The following is a 22,117-nucleotide window of genomic DNA, read 5'->3' as shown; positions in this document are numbered from 1 at the left end:
AGAGTCCATTATTAAAGATGAGATTGCGGAGTACTTGGAAGTGCATGGGCATCACGGTAGCACAAGTGATTAGCACTGTGGTTTCACAGTGCCAGGGTCCCAAGTTCAATTCCCTGCTGGGTCACTGTCTGTGCGGAGTCTGCACGTTCTCCCCGTGTCTGTGTGCGTTTCCTCCGGGTGCTCTAGAACAACAAAGAACAAAGACATGTACAGCACAGGAACAGGCCCTTCGGCCCTCCAAGCCCGTGCCGACCATGCTGCCCGACTAAACTACAATCTTCTACACTTCCTGGGTCCGTATCCCTCTATTCCCATCCTATTCATGTATTTGTCAAGATGCCCCTTAAATGTCACTATCGTAGTGACTCCGGTAGCGAGTTCCAGGCACCCACTACTCTCTGCGTAAAAAACTTGCCTCGTACATCTACTCTAAGCCTTGCCCCTCTCACCTTAAACCTATGCCCCCTAGTAATTGACCCCTCTACCCTGGGGAAAAGCCTCTGACTATCCACTCTGTCTATGCCCCTCATAATTTTGTAGACCTCTATCAGGTCGCCCCTCAACCTCCTTCGTTCCAGTGAGAACAAACCGAGTTTACTCAACCGCTCCTCATAGCTAATGCCCTCCATACCAGACAACATCCTGGTAAATCTCTTCTGCACCCTCTCTAAAGCCTCCACATCCTTCTGGTAGTGTGGTGACCAGAATTGAACACTATACTCCAAGTGTGGCCTAACTAAGGTTCTATACAGCTGCAACATGACTTGCCAATTCTTATACTCAATGCCCCGGCCAATGAAGGCAAGCATGCTGTATGCCTTCTTGACTACCTTCTCCACCTGTGTTGCCCCTTTCAATGACCTGTGGACCTGTACTCCTAGATCTCTTTGACTTTAAATACTCTTGAGGGTTCTACCATTCACTGTATATTCCCTATCTGCAATAGACCTTCCAAAATGCATTACCTCACATTTGTCCGGATTAAACTCCATCTGCCATCTCTCCGCCCAAGTCTCCAAACAATCTAAATCCTGCTGTATCCTCTGACAGTCCTCATCACTATCCGCAATTCCACCAACCTTTGTGTCGTCTGCAAACTTACTAATCAGACCAGTTACATTTTCCTCCAAATCATTTATATATACTACAAAGAGCAAAGGTCCCAGCACTGATCCCTGTGGAACACCACTGGTCACAGCCTTCCATTTAGAAAAGCATCCTTCCATTGCTACTCTCTGCCTTCTATGACCTAGCCAGTTCTGTATCCACCTTGCCAGCTCACCCCTGATCCCATGTGACTTCACCTTTTGTACTAGTCTACCATGAGGGACCTTGTCAAAGGCCTTACTGAAGTCCAGATAGACAACATCCACTGCCCTACCTCTAGTTTCCTCCCACAGACCAAAGATGTGCAGGTTAGGAGGATTGGTCATGATAAATTACCCTTAGTGACCAAAAAAGGTTAGGAGGGTTTATTGGGTTACAGGGATAGGGTGGAAGTGAGGGCTTAAGTGGGTCGATGCAGACTCGATGGGCTGAATGGCCTCCTTCTGCACTGTATGTTCTATGTTCTATATTGTATGCATGATAAAATAGGGCTGAGTCAGTACGGCTTTGTCAAAGGGAGGTCATGTCTGACAAATCTGTTAGAGTTGTTTGAGGAAGTAACAAGGAAGTTAGACAAAGGAGAAACAGTGGACATGATTTATTTAGATTTCCAGAAGGTCTTTGACAAGGTGCCACATAGGAGACTGTTAAATAAATTATGAGTCCATTGTGTTCATGGCATGGATAGAGGGTTGCTGACAGGCAGAAGGCAGAAGGGGTCTTTTTCAGGATGTTGCCGGTGACTAGTGGTGTACCTCAGGGGTCTGTGCTGGGACCACAACTTTCACAATATACATTAATGATCTGGAGGGGGGCAGCACGGTGGTGCAGTGGGTTAGCCCTGCAGCCTCACGGTGCCGAGGTCCCAGGTTCGATCCCGGCTCTGGGTCACTGTCCGTGTGGAGTTTGCACATTCTCTCCGTGTTTGCGTGGGTTTCGCCCCCACAACCCAAAGATGTGCAGGGTAGGTGGATTGGCCACGATAAATTGCCCTTAATTGGAAAAAATGAATTGGGTACTCTAAATTTTTTTAAAAAAATTAATGATTTGGAGGAAGGAACTGAAGGCACTGTTGCTAAGTTTGCAGATTATACAAAGATCTGTAGAGGGACAGGTCGTATTGAGGAAGCAAGGGGGCTGCAGAAGGATTTGGACAGGCGAGGAGAGTGGGCAATGAAGTGGCAGATGGAATACAATGTGGGAAAAGTGTGAGGTTGTGCACTTTGGAAGGAGAAATGGATACATAGACTATTTTCTAAATGGGAAATGCTCATGAAATCAGAAGCACAAAGGGACTTGGGAGTCCTTGTTCACGATTCTCTTAAGGTTAACGTGTAGGTTCAGTCGGCAGTGAGGAAGGTAAATGCAATGTCCGCATTCATGTCGAGAGGGCTCGAATACATAAGAACATAAGAACTAGGAGCAGGAGTAGGCCATCTGGCCCCTCGAGCCTGCTCCGCCATTTAATGAGATCATGGCTGATCTTTGTGGACTCAGCTCCACTCTCCGGCCCGTACACCATATCCCCGAATCCCTTTATTCTTTAGAAAGGCATCTATCTTTTTCTTAAAAACGTTTAAAGAAGGAGCCTCAACTGCTTCACTGGCCAAGGAATTCCAGAGATTCACAATCCTTTGGGTGAAGAAGTTCCTCCTACACTCCGTCCTAAATCTACTTCCCCTTATTTTGAGGCTATGCCCCCTAGTTCTGCTTTCACCCGCCAGTGGAAACAACCTGCCCACATCTATCCTATCTATTCCCTTCATAATTTTATATGTCTCAATAAGATCCCCCCGCATCCTTCTAAACTCCAATGAGTACAGTCCCAGTCTACTCAACCTCTCGTCATAATCTAATCCCCTCAACTCTGGGATCAACCTAGTGAATCTCCTCTGCACTCCCTCTAGTGCCAATATGTCCTTTCTCAGGTAAGGAGACCAGCACGGTAGCATTGTGGATAGCACAATTGCTTCACAGCTCCAGGGTCCCAGGTTCGATTCCGGCTTGGGTCACTGTCTGTGCAGAGTCTGCACATCCTCCCCGTGTGTGCGTGGGTTTCCTCCGGGTGCTCCGGTTTCCTCCCACAGTCCAAAGATGTGCAGGTTAGGTGGATTGGCCATGCTAAATTGACCTTAGTGTCCAAAATTGCTCATAGTGTTGGGTGGGGTTGCTGGGTTATGGGGATAGGGTGGAGGTGTGGACCTTGGGTAGGCTGCTCTTTCCAAGAGCCTGTGCAGACTCGATGGGCCAAATGGCCTCCTTCTGCACTGTAAATTCTATGAATTCTATGAAAAACTGAACACAATACTCCAGATGCGGCCTCACCAACACCCTATACAATTGCAGCATAACCTCCCTAGTCTTGAACTCCATCCCTCTAGCAATAAAAGACAAAACTTGATTAGCCTTCTTAATCACCTGTTGCACCTGCACACCGACTTTTTGCGACTCGTGCACCAGCACACCCAGGTCCCTCTGCACAGCAGCATGTTTTAACATCTTACTGTTTAAATAATAATCCATTCTGCTGTTATTCCTCCCAAAATGGATAACCTCACACTTGGCAACATTGAATTCCATCTGCCAGGCCCTAGCCCATTCACCTAACCTATCCAAATTCTTCTGCAGACTTCCGGTATCCTCTGCCCTTTTTGCTTTACCACTCATCTTAGTGTCGTCTGCAAACTTTGACACTTTGCACTTGGTCCCCAACTCAAAATCGTCTATGTAAATTGTGAACAACTGCGGGCCCAACACTGATCCTTGAGGGATCCCACTAGTTACAGGTTGCCAACCAGAGAAACCCATTTAACCCCACTCTCTGCTTTCTGTTAGTTAACCAATCCTCTACCCATGCTACCACTTTACCCTCAATGCCATGCATCTTTAGTTTATGCAGCAACCTTTTGTGTGGCACCTTGTCAAAAGCTTTCTGGAAATCCAGATATACCACATCCATTGGCTCCCCGTTATCTACTGCACTTGTAACGTCCTCAAAAAATTCTACCAAATTAGTCAGACACGACCTACCCTTTGTGAACCCATGCTGCGTCTGCCCAATTGGACAATTTTCCTCCAGGTGCCCCGCTATTTCCTCCTTAATGATAAATTCCAGCATTTTCCCTACAACCGAAGTTAAGCTTACCAGCCTATAATTACTCGCTTTCTGCCGACCTCCTTTTTTAAACAGTGGTGTCACGTTTGCTACTTTCCAATCCTCTGGGACCACCCCAGAGTCTAGTGAATTTTGGTAAATTATCACTAGTGCGTTTACAATTTCCCTAGCCATCTCTTTTAACACTCTGGGATGCATCCCATCAGGGCCAGGAGACTTGTCTACCTTTAGCCCCATTATCTTGCCCAATACTGCCTCCTTAGTGATTACAATCATCTCAAGGTCCTCACCTATCATATCCTTATTTCAATCAGTCACTGGCATGTTATTTGTGTCCTCCACTGTGAAGACTGACCCAAAAAACCTGTTCAGCTCCTCAGCCATTTCCCCGTCTCCTATTATTAAATCTCCCGTCTCATCTTCCAAAGGACCAATATTTACCTTAGCCACTCTTTTTTGTCTTATATATTTGTAGAAGCTTTTACTATCTGCTTTTATGTTCTGAGCCAGTTTACTTTCATAGTCTACCTTATTCTTCTTTATGGCTTTTTTAGTAGCTTTCTGTTGTCCCCTAAAGACTTCCCAGTCCTCTAGTCTCCCACTAATTTTTGCCACTTTGTATGTTTTTTCCTTCAATTTGATACTCTCCCTCACCTCCTTAGATATCCACAGTCGATTTTTCCCCTTTCTACCGTCTTTCATTTTTGTCGGTATGAACCTTTTCTGAACACTGTGAAAGATCGCTTGGAAGGTTCTCCACTGTTCCTCAACTGCTTCACCATGAAGTCTTTGCTCCCAGTCTACCTTAGCTAGTTCTTCTCTCATCCCATTGTAATCGCCTTTGTTTAAGCACAAAACACTAGTGTTTGATTTTACCTTGTCATCCTCCAACTGTATTTTAAATTCCACCATATTGTGGTCGCTCCTTCCAAGAGGATCCCGAACTATGAGATCATTAATCAATCCTGCCTCATTACACAGGACCAGATCTAGGACCGCTTGTTCCCTTGGAGGTTCCATTACATACTGTTCAAGGAAATTATCCCAGGCACATTCTATAAACTCCTCCTCAAGGCTGCCTTTACCAACCTGGTTAAACCAATCGATATGCAGATTAAAATCTCCCATGATAACCGCTGTACCATTTCTACATGCATCCGTTATTTCGTTGCTTGTTGCCTGCCCTACCATCCTTTTACTATTTGGTGGCCTATAGACTACTCCTATCAGTGACCTTTTCGCCTTACTATTCCTGATTTCCACCCAAATTGATTCAACCTTGTCCTCCATAGCATCAATATCATCCCTTACTATTGCCCGGATGCCATCCTTAAACAACAAAGCTACACCACCGCCCTTACCGTCCATTCTATCCTTTTGTATAGTCTGATACCCTTGGATATTTAACTCCCAGTCGTGACCATCTTTTAACCATGTTTCAGTAATGGCCACTAAATCATCGTAATTCACGATGATTTGCGCAATCAACTAATTTACCTTATTTCGTATACTACGAGCATTCAGGTAAAGTACACTTATGCTGTTTTTTATGTCTTTGTTATGAATCCTAACACCTTGATCAGTAACTTTTCGCAAATTATTTTTCCTCTTCCCCTTTCTCCTAATTTTCCTTGTCTTTGAACCCATATCTCTACATAATAACCTGTCACGTAACCTGCTGCCTTGACCTCCATTAACCATTATACTGTCCATAGCTTTACACTTCCCTTCCCTCCCAACTTGCTAGTTTAAAGTCCTTGTGACCAACCTATTTATCCGATTCGCTAGAACACTGGTCCCAGAATTGTTCAGGTGAAGACCGTCCCAACGGTACAGGTCCCTCCTGCCCCAGTACTGATGCCAATGCCCCATGAAATGGAATCCCTCTTTCCCACTCCTTTAGCCACGTGTTAACTTCTCTAATTTTCTCAACCCTATGCCAATTGGCACGTGGCTCGGGTAGTAATCCAGAGATTATAACCCTGGAGGACCTGCTCTTTAATTTAGTCCCTAGTGTTTGATAATCCCCAAACAGGTCCTCTTTCCTAGTCTTACATATGTTGTTAGTCCCAACGTGGACCACAACAACTGGATCCTCCCCCTCCCTCTCCAAAATCCTTTCAAGCCGATCAGAGATGTCCCTCACCCTGGCACCGGGCAGGCAACATACCATGCGGGACTCGCGATCTGGTTTACAAAGGATGCCATCAATCCCCCTAATTATAGAATCCCCTACAACTACCACTTGTCTTTTTGCTCCCCCCTCTTGAATGGCTTCCTGTACCACGGTGCAGTGGTCAGTCAACGCATCCTCCCTACAGCCCTCTTCCTCATCCACACAGGGAGCAAGTACCTCATACCTGTTGGACAAAGTCAAGGGCTGAGGCTCCTCAACTCCTAAACTCAGGATCCCCCTACCTGCCTCCCTTGCAGTCACACCACTCTGTCCCTGACCACTGTCCGAATTAACAGAACTTATTCTACCGGGTGTGACTGCCTCCTGAAACAAAGCGTCCAGGTAATGTTCCCCCTCCCTGATGTGCCGCAGTGTGTGCAGCTCGGTCTCCAGCTCATCAATTCTGAGCCGAAGTTCCTCGAGCAGCCAACACTTGCTGCAGATATGGTCACTGACGGTCTCAATGGGATCCACCAGTTCCATCATACAGCAACAACACATCACCTGTCCAGCCATATTCAACTAGTTAATTAATTTAAATATATATTTTTTAAATTTTCTTTATAGAACCTCAAGGATAAACCCGAACACCAACAAAAACACAGCCACTCACCCAAACTCAGTCACTCACCTCAACTCAAATGCACTCTGTTCCAATCAGCACTCAGTCACTCACCTAAACTCAGATGCACTCTGTTCCAATCAGCACTCCGTGACTAAAGGCACTCCTGCCACACCTTTTGTGCACTCACCTCTCCCAGCACTGTCCCGGCTCTCTCCTCCTGCGCTTTTTAAATCTCCCGGCTCTCTCCCCCCGCGCTTTTTAAATCTCCCGGCTCTCTCCTCCGGCGCTATTTTCGCTGTGGCTCTCTCTGCTCCCGCGCTGTTTTCGCTGTCCCGGCTCTCTCCTCCCGCGCTTTTTAAATCTCCCGGCTCTCTCCTCCGGCGCTGTTTTCGCTGTCCCGGCTCTCTCTGCTCCCGCGCTGTTTTCGCTGTCCCGGCTCTCTCCTCCCGCGCTTTTTAAATCTCCCGGCTCTCTCCTCCGGCGCTGTTTTCGCTGGACCAGGGATGTACTTCTGAGGCTATATAAGGCTCTGGTCAGACCCAATTTGGAGTATTGTAAGCAGTTTTGAGCCCCGTATCTAAGGAAGGATGTGCTGGCCTTGGAAACGGTCCAGAGGAGGTTCACAAGAATGATCCCTGGAATGAAGAGCTTGTCGTATGAGGAATGGTTGAGGACTCTGGGTCTATACTCGTTGGAGTTTAGAAGGATGAGGGGGGATCTTATTGAAACTTACAGGATGCTGCATGGCCCGGATAGAGTGGACGTGGAGAGGATGTTTCCACTTGTAGGAAAAACAAGCAGCGGGCACAATCTCAGACTAAAGGGACAACCCTTTAAAACAGAGATGAGGAGGAATTTCTTCAGCCAGAGGGTGGTGAATCTGTGGAACTCTTTGCCGCAGAAGGCTGTGGAGGCCAAATCACTGAGTGTCTTTAAAACAGAGATAGGTTTTTGATCAATAAGGAGATCAGGGATTATGGGGAGAAAGCAGGAGAATGGGGATGAGAAAAATATCAGCCATGATTGAATGGCGGAGCAGACTCGATGGGGCGAGTGACCTAATTCTGCTCCTATGTCTTATGGTCTATCTATGTAACCTCCTCTAGCCCCTACACCTCTCCCTATCTCTGTAACCTCCTCCAGCCCCTGAGCCTTTCCCTATCTCCGTAACCTCCTTCAGCCCTTACACCCTTCCCTATTATGTGACCTCCTCCAGTCTCTACAACTCTCCCTATCTCTGTAACGTCTTACAGCCCCTACAGCCTCCCTATCCCTGTAACATCATTCAGCCCCTACACCGCTCTCTATCTCTGTAATCTCCTCCAGACGCTACACCCCTCCCTATCTCTGTAAATCTACTCTAGCCCCCACACCTCTTCCTATATCTGTAACCTCCTCCAGCCCCTGAGCCCCTCCCAACCTCTGTAACCTCCTCCAGCCCCTGCACTCCTCCCTATCTCCGGAACCTCCTCGGGCCCATTCCGATGGGATTGAGTGATATTAATGTTGATCTTGTTGATTGTAGGGGTGCTGGATCACTCTGGGTTCAGGCTACACATGACGGCTGAATTGCGGAAGTACGATATTGGGATGTTCTGGACAGGTCTGGCTGTGGGCCCTATGCACTTCATTCCCCCACAAGTCTCCTCGTTTAAGACATATGGATACTGTGATACCTCACCCATCAACAAGGTGCGTCCTTGCCCTTCCCCCGCCGGCGGAGATAGAGAAAGGAAGAGGTCTGCCCTCACCAAAGGTGGAAATATTCCACTCCAATTGGAAGCCATTCTGCTGACTACCATGTTCTGATGTGTCTGTATCAAACCAACTTCCTCCATCCCCCTATACCCCTTCCACGTTCTGTTCCTGTCCCCTCGACCGACCCCTTGTCTTTTTCCAGCTTCCACTGCCTTAAACATATCAAGTTCCACATCTCCCCACCCTCCAATCCCTGTGGGAGCGAGTTCCACGTTCTCCCTGCCCCCAACTCCCTATGGGAGAGAGTTCCTCATTCCACCTCCACCCCATACTTTCTGTGGGAGAGAGTCCCACATCCCACCGCCCCCCCAAACCCTATGGGAGCAAGTTCCACATTATGCCCCCCTCCCCCACTCCTTATGGGAGAGAGTTCCTCATTCCACCTCCACCCCATACTTTCCGTGGGAGAGAGTCCCACATCCCACCGCCCCCCCCAAACCCTATGGGAGCAAGTTCCACATTATGCCCCCCTCCCCCACTCCTTATGGGAGAGAGTTCCTCATTCCACCACCCCCCGTACGCTCTGTGGGAACGGGTTCCACATTCCTCCACTCCCAATCCCTGTGGGAACAAGTTCCACATTCCCTCCCCACTCCCTCTGGGAGCGAATTCCACATTCCCCCCCACTGCCTGTGGGAGCGAGTTCCACATTCCCTCCCCATTCCCTCTGAGAGCAAGTTCCACATTCTCTCCCCATTCCCTCTGGGAGCGAGTTCCACATTCCCCCCACTGCCTGTGGGAGCGAGTTCCACATTCCCTCCCCATTACCTCTGGGAGCGGGTTCAACATTCTCTCCCCATTCCCTCTGGGAGCGAGTTCCACATTCCCCTCCCACTGCCTTTGGGAGCAAGTTCCACATTCTCTCCACTCCCTGTGAGAGTGAGTTCCACATCACCTCCACTCCCCGTGGGAGCGAGTTCCACGTCCCCTCGCCACTCACTGTGGGAGTGAGTTCCACATCCCCTCGCCACTCCCCGTGGGAGTGAGTTCCACATCCCCTCCACTCCCCGTGGGAGCGAGTTGCACATCCCCTCGCCACTCCCTGTGGAAGTGAGTTCCACATTCCCCCACTGCCTTTGGGAACGAGTTCCACATCCCCTCCCCACTCCCTGTGGGAGCGAGTTCCCCATTCCCCTCCCACTGCCTTTGGGAATGAGTTCCACATTCCCTCCACTGCCTGTAGGAGCGAGCTCCCCATTCCCTCCCCACTCCCTGTGGGAGCGAGTTCCACATCCCCTCCACTGCCTTTGGGAACGAGTTCCACATCCCCTCCACTCCCTGTGGGAGCGAGTTCCACATCCCCTCCACTCCCTGTGGGAGCGAGTTCCCCATTCCCCTCCACTCCCTGTGGGAGCGAGTTCCACATCCCCTCCACTCCCTGTGGGAGCGAGTTCCACATCCCCTCCACTCCCTGTGGGAGCGAGTTCCACATCCCCTCCACTCCCTGTGGGAGCGAGTTCCACAACCCCTCCCCACTCCCTGTGGGAGCGAGTTCCACATTCCCTCCACTCCCTGTGGGAGCGAGTTCCACAACCCCTCCCCACTCCCTGTGGGAGCGAGTTCCACATTCCCCTCCCACTGCCTTTGGGAATGAGTTCCACATTCCCTCCACTGCCTGTGGGAGCGAGCTCCCCATTCCCTCCCCACTCCCTGTGGGAGCGAGATCCACATCCCCTCCACTCCCTGTGGGAGCGAGTTCCATAACCCCTCCCCACTCCCTGTGGGAGCGAGCTCCCCATTCCCTCCCCACTCCCTGTGGGAGCGAGTTCCACATCCCCTCCACTCCCTGTGGGAGCGAGTTCCACATTCCCCCACTGCCTTTGGGAACGTGTTCCACACCCCCTCCACTCCCTGTGGGAGCGAGTTCCACATCCCCTCCACTGCCTTTGGGAACGAGTTCCACATCCCCTCCCCACTCCCTGTGGGAGCGAGTTCCATATCCCCTCCACTGCCTTTGGGAACGAGTTCCACATCCCCTCCACTCCCTGTGGGAGCGAGTTCCACATCCCCTCCACTCCCTGTGGGAGCGAGTTCCACATCCCCTCCACTCCCTGTGGGAGCGAGTTCCACATCCCCTCCACTCCCTGTGGGAGCGAGTTCCACAACCCCTCCCCACTCCCTGTGGGAGCGAGTTCCACATTCCCTCCACTCCCTGTGGGAGCGAGTTCCACAACCCCTCCCCACTCCCTGTGGGAGCGAGTTCCACATTCCCCTCCCACTGCCTTTGGGAATGAGTTCCACATTCCCTCCACTGCCTGTGGGAGCGAGCTCCCCATTCCCTCCCCACTCCCTGTGGGAGCGAGATCCACATCCCTCCACTCCCTGTGGGAGCGAGTTCCATAACCCCTCCCCACTCCCTGTGGGAGCGAGCTCCCCATTCCCTCCCCACTCCCTGTGGGAGCGAGATCCACATCCCCTCCACTCCCTGTGGGAGCGAGTTCCATAACCCCTCCCCACTCCCTGTGGGAGCGAGCTCCCCATTCCCTCCCCACTCCCTGTGGGAGCGAGATCCACATCCCCTCCACTCCCTGTGGGAGCGAGTTCCATAACCCCTCCCCACTCCCTGTGGGAGCGAGTTCCACAACCCCTCCCCACTCCCTGTGGGAGCGAGTTCCACATCCCCTCCACTCCCTGTGGGAGCGAGTTCCACATTCCCCCACTGCCTTTGGGAACGTGTTCCACACCCCCTCCACTCCCTGTGGGAGCGAGTTCCACATCCCCTCCACTGCCTTTGGGAACGAGTTCCACATCCCCTCCCCACTCCCTGTGGGAGCGAGTTCCATATCCCCTCCACTGCCTTTGGGAACGAGTTCCACATCCCCTCCACTCCCTGTGGGAGCGAGTTCCACATCCCCTCCACTCCCTGTGGGAGCGAGTTCCACATCCCCTCCCCACTCCCTGTGGGAGCGAGTTCCACAGCCCCTCCCCACTCCCTGTGGGAGCGAGTTCCACAGCCCCTCCCCACTCCCTGTGGGAGCGAGTTCCACATTCCCCCACTGCCTTTGGGAACAAGTTCCACATCCCCTCCCCACTCCCTGTGGGAGTGAGTTCCACACCCCCTCCACTTCCTGTGGGATCGAGTTCCACACCCCCTCCACTTCCTGTGGGAGCGAGTTCCACATTCCCCCACTGCCTTTGGGAACGAGTTCCACATCCCCTCTGCACTCCCTATGGGAGCAAGTTCCACATCCCCTCCCCACTCTCTCAGGAGTGAGTTCCATGTTCTCTCAACTCTCTAGGTAACGATGTTTCTCCTGAATAGTCACCGACTATCTCATACTGACAGTTCCCCATCCATTGCTTCTGGTCTCGCTCGCGAGTGGGAACATCTCTATCTTGACCCTATTGAAGCCCCTTTCATAGTCTCAAACAATCCCCTCAGTGTTTTCTTTACTAGAGAAAAGAGCCCCGCCAGCTTGGTCAATGTTTCCCGATAGTTATAACCCTCTCAGCCCAGAACTGTTGTTCTAGGCGAGGCATTTTCAGAACCCCAAAATGTATCATGGAGCTCAACCAACCTCTCCCTTTAATGGATTTGTTGCTTTTCCGAGCACACGGCTTTATCCCTAGGTGTGGGCTTACAATTATGGACACGTGAGTTTTTAAACACAAAACACTGTTTATTCCATGAACTCAACTGAACATCTTAAATAAACATTGGATCTCTTAACACCCCTTACTTCAAAGATAACTCAGAAAATATTGCAACAGTAAATAACTCCTTAAAATGTTCCTTCAAACTTCCAAGAGACTTAACACCTTTAAACAAAATCACATCAGGTTAAAGGCTTCACTATTATAAGTTTAAATCACCCAAATGATCCAGAGATAGTCTTTCATGGCAGAGATCACAGCAGATCCAGCTCACTGCAAAACACAGACACACACCCAGCTTTTTTCAAAACTGAAACTAAAAACCTGCCAAAATGGCTGACCTGAGCTGAGCTCCACCCACTCTCTGACATCACTGTTTTCTTAAAGGTACATGTCGTGTTGGGTGTTCCGATACACAAATGATCCAACACGGTTGTGGATGGTACAACTCTGCTTAATTGTCTTAAACAATAACAACTAATAACTGCTTGCTGAGGTTCATGCTTCACCAGCTAACCTGTGGACCCAGCCCTATCACTATCTCAGTGCGGCACTCAGCACATGGTCTATGTCTGAGTGGCACGCTGTGAGCTCTGTGCTCTGAGCTATCTCCTGGTAGAATGAGCGGGAACTGTGGTGTTCCCTGTTTTATAGTGCGTGTGCTCTCACTGGTGATTGGCTGCGATGTTATGTGTGTGCTGGTTGGTCCAACTACCTGTCCATCAGTGTGTGTGTGTGTTTGCACCATGATATACTAATGTGGATATCATGGCATCCCCCCTTTCACAAGGATATGTGCCTACATGCTAATAAATATAAGTGTGTACTGAGTGCATCTGAGTATGTGTGTGCAATATTTACAACATGTACATGAGGCTAAACCATATACAGAGGAAGGTGTCAGGTGCAACAGAACAACGAGGTTGTACCACAAACAAACAAATGCAATCAGCAAACGAAGAGAGAGAACTTCTGGAACAACAAGAAAAGAAACACGTTAACAGTCCTGTAAAACAATTCAGTGAGTCCAATGTTCAAACAGGCTCATAAGTCAAGTCTATCAGGTGGGCGACGAATTCGGGTTGACCGCCTCAAGGGTAGGTCAGGATCCACCGGCTGAGGAATGGGCCTGGCCACGGGCGAGAGAGGAATAGGCAGAGTGGCAGGAAGCTCAATGAAGTCGACATCAGGGACAACAGGAGGGCGTGGCACCAGTGCATGATCTCGTAGCGGCGAATGGAGCCATCAGGCATGCGAACCAGGAACGAGCGGGGAGCCACGCAGCGGAGAACCTCGGCGGTTGCCGACCAGCCACCCTCCAGTAGGTGTATGCGGACGTTGTCTCCAGGCGTCAGGGCAGGAAGATCAGTCGCCCGAGCGTCATGCACCACCTTCTGCTGAGCACGCTGCTGTTGCATCCTTCACAGTACTGGAGCATGGTCGGGTTCAGGAACATGAATGGACGGCACAGTGGTCCTGAGGGTGCGACCCATCAACAGCTGGGCTGGCGAGAGGCCCGTGGACAATGGGGCCGGGCGATAGGCAGCAGGGCTAAACAGAAGTCAGATCCGGCATCAGCAGCCTTGCAGAGGAGCTGCTTCACGATGTGGACGCCCTTTTCCGCCTTGCCGTTCGATGCAAGGGACTGGACGTCACGTGTGTGAAGTTGTATGAAGTGGCAAAGGAAGACCATTCTTGGCTCACAAAGCAAGGCCCATTGTCAGACATGACGGTAAGCGGAATTCCATGGCAAGCGAAGGTTTCTTTGTATGCCCGGATGACAGCTGATGACGTCGTGTCGTACAGGCGTATGGCCTCCGGATAATTTGAAAAATAGTCAATCAGAATGGTGTAGTCCCTGCCAAGCGCATGAAAGAAGTCCACACCTGCCTTCGCCCAGGGGGACATGACCAACTCATGGGGCTGAAGGGTCTCAGGGGGTTGCGCCAGCTGAAACCTTTGGCAGGTGGGGCAGTTGAGCACCATGTTGGCGATGTCGTCGCTGATGCCCGGCCAGTATACAGCCTCTCGGGCCCTCCACCTGCACTTTTCAACCCCGAGATGGCCTTCGTGCAGTTGTTCGAGGACAAGCCGGTGCATGCTGTGTGGGATCACGATCCAGTCCAACTTCAAGAGGACACCATCAATGACGGCCAAGTTGTCCCGGACATTGTAGAATTGTGGGCACTGCCCCTTGAGCCACCCTTCCGTCATGTGGCGCATTACACGCTGTAGAAGGGGGTCAGCCGCAGTCTCACGGCGAATGTGGGCCAGACGTGCGTCAGTAGCCGGCAGATTGGCCGATGTGAAGGCTACTTGTGCGTCAACCTGACAAACAAACCCCTCCGAGTCGGGCGGTGTGTTGACCACCCTGGACAGAGCATCCGCGAGGATGAGATCCTTCCCCGGGGTGTAGAAAAGTTGGAAGTCGTACCTCCGGAGCTTGAGCAGAATGCGCTGGAGGCGAGAGGTCATATCGTTGAGGTCCTTCTGAATGATGCGGACGAGGGGGCGATGGTCGGTCTCCACAGTGAACTGCGGAAGACCATACACATAATCGTGAAACTTGTCGATGCCGGTCAACAAACCTAGGCACTCTTTTTCAATCTGCGCATAGCGCTGTTCTGTGGGGGTCATGGCCCGCGAGGCATAGACGACCGGGGCCCATGATGCGGTTTTGTCCCGTTGCAGGAGTACCGTCCCAATGCCGGACTGGCTGGCGTCAGTTGAGATCTTTGTTTCCCGTGTGGTATCGAAAAACGCCAGTGCCGGGGCGGTGGTGAGCTTGACCTTGTGCTCCTCCCATTCACTCTGGTGTGCGGGCAGCCACTGGAATTCCATTGTCTTTTTGACCAGGTGGCGAAGAGCAGTCGTGTGCGAAGCAAGGTTAGGAATAAACTTCCCCAGGAAGTTGACCATCCCGAGCACTGCCTTCTTGTCTGACGGCTGCTGCATGGCTGCGATGGCTGCCACTTTGTCGGCATGCGGCTGCACACCCAACCGGGAGATGTGGTCCCCCAAAAACTTAAGCTCAGTCTGGCCAAAAGAGCACTTGGCTCGCTTAAGGCGCAGGCCCTGATCTCGTATCCGTGTAAAGACACGCTGGAGACGACTGATGTGCTCCTGTGGTGTGGTTGACCAGATGATAACGTCGTCTACGTAGACGCGCACTTTTTCGATGCCCTCCATCATCTGTTCCATGATGCGATGAAACACCTCGGAGGCCGAGATGATGCCGAATGGCATCCTATTGTAGCAGTATCTGCCAAATGGAGTGTTGAAAGTGCACAGCTTCCTGCTGGACTGATCCAATTGAATCTGCCAAAAACACTTTGAGGCATCAAGCTTGGTGAATATTTTTGCCCAAGACATTTCACTCGTGATTTCTTCTCGTTTGGGTATGGGGTAGTGTTCCCTCATAATGTTGTTGTTCAGATCTTTTGGGTCGATACAGATCCGGAGCTCGCCGGACGGCTTCTTGACGCACACCATGGAGCTGACCCATGGCGTGGGCTCCGTGACCTGGGAAAGCACTCTTTGGTCCTGCAGGTCCTGCAGCTGCTGCTTGAGGCGGTCCTTGAGTGGTGCTGGGACCCTACGAGGTGCGTGAATGACCGGGGTGGCGTCCGGTTTGAGCCGTATTCTGTACGTGTAGGGCAGTGTGCCCATGCCCTCGAAAACCTTCTGGTTGTGCGCGAGGAGTGAATGGAGCTGCGCCCTAAAGTCTGCATCCGGGAAATCGGATGTGCCTTCTGGAGACAGAGTGTGTACCCGCTGAACGAGGTGGAGGATCTTGCACGCCTGTGCGCCTAACAGAGAGTCCTTCCAGGATCCTACGATTTCAAAAGACAATGTGGCTTTGTGTGAGTTGTGTGTAACATCGAGCTGGCAGGACCCCGTGGCCGGGATGACGTTTCCATTGTAGTCAACCAGCTGACAGTGGGATGGCAGAATCGGTGGTTTAACCTTCAAGGTCTGGAAGGCTGACCATGCGAGGAGATTGGCGGAGGCACCAGTGTCCAGGCGAAATGTGATCTGGGATCGGTTGACCGTTAGGGTGGCACACCACTCATCGCCCGGATCAATGCTGTGCACTGGCAGCGGCTGGTGGTTCCGACTTCGGGACATCCGGTTCTTGTGGATTACCGCAATGCGGAAGGGCTCCCTATCTTCGGTATCGCTGGTCTGCATGTTGTCAGGATATGACTCAGTGTAGGGGGGCTGAATCGCCCGCACGTCCCTGCGAGGCTGGCGGAATTGTTGGGAGTTGGCAGGTTGAGCTGCTCGACAACAGGCAGCGCAGTGGCCCATCCTGCCACAGCGGAGGCATTGTCGCGCTTTGGCCGGACATTGCCGCTTTAAGTGGGCGGAGCCACAGTTGCCACACGTCGTGACGTCATGGCGTTCGTTGTGCCACCGCGCATGCGCAGTGCGGTCCTGCGTTGAGCGCGCCTGCGCATCCCGTCCCTCTGCATCGACGTCCTCGGAAAGCGCGCAAAATGGCCGCCCTCGTCCGGGCCGTGGGCCGGGAGGAACTCGATCGACTGGACCCGCTCCGCCTCATAGGACCCCTGCCGTGCCGATTCGGCTGCCTGGATTTGGGAGGACCGGCTGGTCGCGTTCTCATGGAGGACGCAGGTCTCAATGGCAGTCGCTAGGGTGAGGCGCTTTATTTTGAGGAGCTGCTGGCGAGGGTGTCCGAGGTGACCCCAAAAACTATCTGACCCCGTATCATGGAGTCAGAGGTGGCCTCATAGCCACAGGACTGCGCGAGGATACGGAGGTGTGTCAAGTAAGATTGGAAAGGCTCATCCTTACCCTGCAGGCGCTGCTGGAAGAGGTACCTCTCGAAGCTCTCATTGACTTCCACGCTGAAGTGTTCCTTGAATTTTAGAAGCACCGTCTTGTATTTTGTTTTTTCCTCGCCTTCCGCGAATGCCAGGAAGTTGTAGGTGTGGATGGCGTGTTGCCCTGCCGTGGAGAGGAGGAGGGCGATCTTCCTGGTGTCCGATGCATTCTCCCTGTCCGTGGCTTCTAGGAAGAGCTGGAAGCGCTGTTTAAACAGCTTCCAGTTTACGCTGAGATTACCAGCGATTCGGAGCGGCTGCGGCGGGCTGATGGTGTCCATGGAGCAGGATGGTGGGTTTCCGAAAGGGTGCAGGTAGGCCTCCAGTCGCTGGTTAGCGTCCACTACTGGTATCATGTCGTGTTGGATGTTCTGATGCACAAATGATCCAACACGGTTGTGGATGGTACAACTCTGTTTTATTGTCTTAAACAATAACAACTAATAACTGCTGGCTGAGGTACGTGCTTCACCAGCTAACCTGTGGACCCAGCCCTATCACTATCTTAGAGAGGCACTCAGCACATGGTGTATGTCTGAGAGGCGCGCTGTGAGCTCTGTGCTCTGAGCTATCTCCTGGTAGAATGAGCGGAACTGTGGTGTTCCATTTTATAGTGCGTGTGTTCTCACTGGTGATTGGCTGCGATGTTATGTGTGTGCTGGTTAGTCCAACTATCTGTCCATCAATGTGTGTGTGATTGCACCATGATATACTAATGTGGATATCATGACAGTTCATTGCTTAAACAACCAGTTCTTAAAGGTACCCTCACATGACACTGTGCATGGCACTTCACGTGTGGTCTAACCGAGGGATACGGAGACCAGAACTGTGCATGGTGCGCTGAGTGTGGGTCTAACCGAGGGACACGGAGCCCAGAAATGTGCACAGTGCTCCGTGTGTGGTCTAACCGATGGACACGGAGCCCAGAACTGTGCACAGTGCTCCGAGTGTGGTCTAACCGAGTGATATGAAGACCAGAATTGTGCACGGTGCTCCGAGTGTGGTCTAACCGAGGGATATGGAGACCAGAACTGTGCACGGTGCGCCGAGTGTGGTCTAACCGAGTGATATGAAGACCAGAACTGTGCACGGTGCTCCGAGTGTGGTCTAACCGAGGGATATGGAGACCAGAACTGTGCACGGTGCTCCGAGTGTGGTCTAACCGAGGGATATGGAGACCAGAACTGTGCACGGTGCTCCGAGTGTGGTCTAACCGAGGGACACGGAGCCCAGAACTGTGCACGGTGCTCCGAGTGTGGTCTAACCGAGGGATATGAAGACCAGAACTGTGCACGGTGCTCCGAGTGTGGTCTAACCGAGGAACACGGAGCCCAGAAATGTGCACAGTGCTCTGAGTGTGATCTAACCGATGGACACGGAGCCCAGAACTGTGCACGGTGCTCCGAGTGTGGTCTAACCGAGTGATATGAAGACCAGAACTGTGCACAGTGCTCCGAGTGTGGTCTAACCGAGTGATATGAAGACCAGAACTGTGCACAGTGCTCCGAGTGTGGTCTAACCTAGGGATACGGAGCCCAGCACTGTGCACGGTGCTCCGAGTGTGGTCTAACCGAGTGATATGAAGACCAGAACTGTGCACAGTGCTCCGAGTGTGGTCTAACCGAGGGACACGGAGCCCAGAACTGTGCACAGTGCTCCGAGTGTGGTCTAACCGAGTGATATGTAGACCAGAACTGTGCACAGTGCTCCGAGTGTGGTCTAACCTAGGGACACGGAGCCCAGAACTGTGCACGGTGCTCCGAGTGTGGTCTAACCGAGTGATATGAAGACCAGAACTGTGCACGGTGCTCCGAGTGTGGTCTAACCGAGGGATATGGAGACCAGAACTGTGCACAGTGCTCCGAGTGTGGTCTAACCGAGGGATATGGAGACCAGAACTGTGCACAGTGCTCCGAGTGTGGTCTAACCGAGGGACACGGAGCCCAGAAATGTGCACAGTGCTCCGAGTGTGATCTAACCGATGGACACGGAGCCCAGAACTGTGCACAGTGCTCCGAATGTGGTCTAACCGAGGGACACAGAGACCAGAACTGTGCACGGTGCTCCGAGTGTGGTCTAACCTAGGGATACGGAGCCCAGCACTGTGCACGGTGCTCCGAGTGTGGTCTAACCGAGTGATATGAAGACCAGAACTGTGCACAGTGCTCCGAGTGTGGTCTAACCGAGGGACACGGAGCCCAGAACTGTGCACAGTGCTCCGAGTGTGGTCTAACCGAGTGATATGTAGACCAGAACTGTGCACAGTGCTCCGAGTGTGGTCTAACCTAGGGACACGGAGCCCAGAACTGTGCACGGTGCTCCGAGTGTGGTCTAACCGAGTGATATGAAGACCAGAACTGTGCACGGTGCTCCGAGTGTGGTCTAACCGAGGGATATGGAGACCAGAACTGTGCACAGTGCTCCGAGTGTGGTCTAACCGAGGGATATGGAGACCAGAACTGTGCACAGTGCTCCGAGTGTGGTCTAACCGAGGGACACGGAGCCCAGAAATGTGCACAGTGCTCCGAGTGTGATCTAACCGATGGACACGGAGCCCAGAACTGTGCACAGTGCTCCGAGTGTGGTCTAACCGAGGGACACAGAGACCAGAACTGTGCACGGTGCTCCGAGTGTGGTCTAACCGAGGGATATGGAGACCAGAACTGTGCACGGTGCTCCGAGTGTGGTCTAACCGAGTAATATGAAGACCAGAACTGTGCACAGTGCTCCGAGTGTAGTCTAACCGAGTGATATGAAGACCAGAACTGTGCACGGTGCTCCGAGTGTGGTCTAACCGAGTGATATGAAGACCAGAACTGTGCACGGTGCTCCGAGTGTGGTCTAACCGAGGAACACGGAGCCCAGAACTGTGCACGGTGCTCCGAGTGTGGTCTAACCGAGCGATATGAAGACCAGAACTGTGCACCGTGCTCCGAGTGTGGTCTAACCTAGGGACACGGAGCCCAGAACTGTGCACGGTGCTCCGAGTGTGGTCTAACCGAGGGACACGGAGCCCAGAACTGTGCACGGTGCTCCGAGTAAGGTCTAACCGAGGGACACGGAGCCCAGAGCTGTGCACAGTGCCCCGAGTGTGGTCTAACCGAGTGATATGAAGACCAGAACTGTGCACAGTGCTCCGAGTGTGGTCTAACCGAGTGATATGAAGACCAGAACTGTGCACAGTGCTCCGAGTGAGGTCTAACTGAGGGATACGGAGACCAGAACTGTGCACGGTTCTCCGAGTGTGGTCTAACTGAGGGATACGGAGACCAGAACTGTGCACGGTTCTCAGAGTGTGGTCTAACCTAGGGACACGGAGCCCAGAACTGTGCACGGTGCTCCGAGTGTGGTCTAACCGAGTGATATGAAGACCAGAACTGTGCACGGTGCTCCGAGTGTGGTCTAACCGAGGGACACGGAGCCCAGAACTGTGCACGGTGCTCCGAGTGTGATCTAACCGAGGGACACGGAGACCAGAACTGTGCACGGTGCTCCGAGTGTGGTCTAACCGAGGGACACGGAGACCAGAACTGTGCACGGTGCTCCGAGTGTGGTCTAACCGAGGGACACGGAGACCAGAACTGTGCACGGTGCTCCGAGTGTGGTCTAACCGAGTGATATGTAGACCAGAACTGTGCACAGTGCTCCGAGTGTGGTCTAACCTAGGGACACGGAGCCCAGAACTGTGCAAGGTGCTCCGAGTGTGGTCTAACCGAGGGACACGGAGCCCAGAACTGTGCACAGTGCTCCGAGTGTGGTCTAACCGAGTGATATGAAGACCAGAACTGTGCACGGTGCTCCGAGTGTGGTCTAACCGAGTGATATGAAGACCAGAACTGTGCACGGTGCTCCAAGTGTGGTCTAACCGAGGGACACGGAGCCCAGAACTGTGCACGGTGCTCCGAGTGTGGTCTAACCGAGCGATATGAAGACCAGAACTGTGCACAGTGCTCCGAGTGTGGTCTAACCTAGGGACACGGAGCCCAGAACTGTGCAAGGTGCTCCGAGTGTGGTCTAACCTAGGGACACGGAGCCCAGAACGATGCAAGGTGCTCCGAGTGTGGTCTAACCTAGGGACACGGAGCCCAGAACTGTGCACGGTGCTCCGAGTGTGGTCTAACCGAGTGATATGAAGACCAGAACTGTGCACGGTGCTCCGAGTGTGGTCTAACCGAGGGACACGGAGCCCAGAACTGTGCACGGTGCTCCGAGTGTGGTCTAACCGAGCGATATGAAGACCAGAACTGTGCACAGTGCTCCGAGTGTGGTCTAACCTAGGGACACGGAGCCCAGAACTGTGCAAGGTGCTCCGAGTGTGGTCTAACCTAGGGGCACGGAGCCCAGAACTGTACAAGGTGCTCCGAGTGTGGTCTAACCGAGGGACACGGAGCCCAGAACTGTGCAAGGTGCTCCGAGTGTGGTCTAACCTAGGGACACGGAGCCCAGAACTGTGCACGGTGCTCCGAGTGTGGTCTAACCGAGTGATATGAAGACCAGAACTGTGCACGGTGCTCCGAGTGTGGTCTAACCGAGGGACACGGAGCCCAGAACTGTGCACGGTGCTCCGAGTGTGGTCTAACCGAGCGATATGAAGACCAGAACTGTGCACAGTGCTCCGAGTGTGGTCTAACCTAGGGACACGGAGCCCAGAACTGTGCAAGGTGCTCCGAGTGTGGTCTAACCTAGGGACACGGAGCCCAGAACTGTGCACGGTGCTCCGAGTGTGGTCTAACCGAGGGATATGGAGATCAGGTACCGGATTCTCCGACCCCCCGCCGGGTCCGAAAATCTCCGGGGGGAGCCAAACCCGCCCCTCCCCCCCCCAACTGCGGCTGCCGTATTCTCCGGCGCTGGTTATTGGGCGGGGGCGAGGTTCACGCCACGCCGGTCGGGGGCCATTGGCAGTGGCCCCTCCGGCAATTCTCCGGGCCCCGATGGGCCGAGCGGCCGTC

At 52.6% G+C, this 22,117-nt stretch overlaps 1 protein-coding gene across 1 annotated transcript in view; it reads left to right on the top strand.

Annotated features, from left to right (window-relative positions):
* Window positions 1-22,117, top strand: part of LOC140392923 (putative DBH-like monooxygenase protein 2) — a 289,303-nt gene that overhangs the window by 88,004 nt on the left and 179,182 nt on the right. The window contains exon 7 of the mRNA XM_072478705.1: window positions 8,489-8,655. Coding sequence (XP_072334806.1) covers window positions 8,489-8,655 — 167 coding nt within the window. The remainder of the gene's footprint in view (window positions 1-8,488; window positions 8,656-22,117) is intronic.

Source organism: Scyliorhinus torazame, chromosome 16 (genome assembly GCF_047496885.1).
Source record: "Scyliorhinus torazame isolate Kashiwa2021f chromosome 16, sScyTor2.1, whole genome shotgun sequence".
Lineage (NCBI taxonomy): Eukaryota > Metazoa > Chordata > Chondrichthyes > Carcharhiniformes > Scyliorhinidae > Scyliorhinus > Scyliorhinus torazame.
The sequence above is the reverse complement of the archived record's forward strand: the minus strand, read 5'-3'. Positions and strand labels throughout refer to the sequence as shown.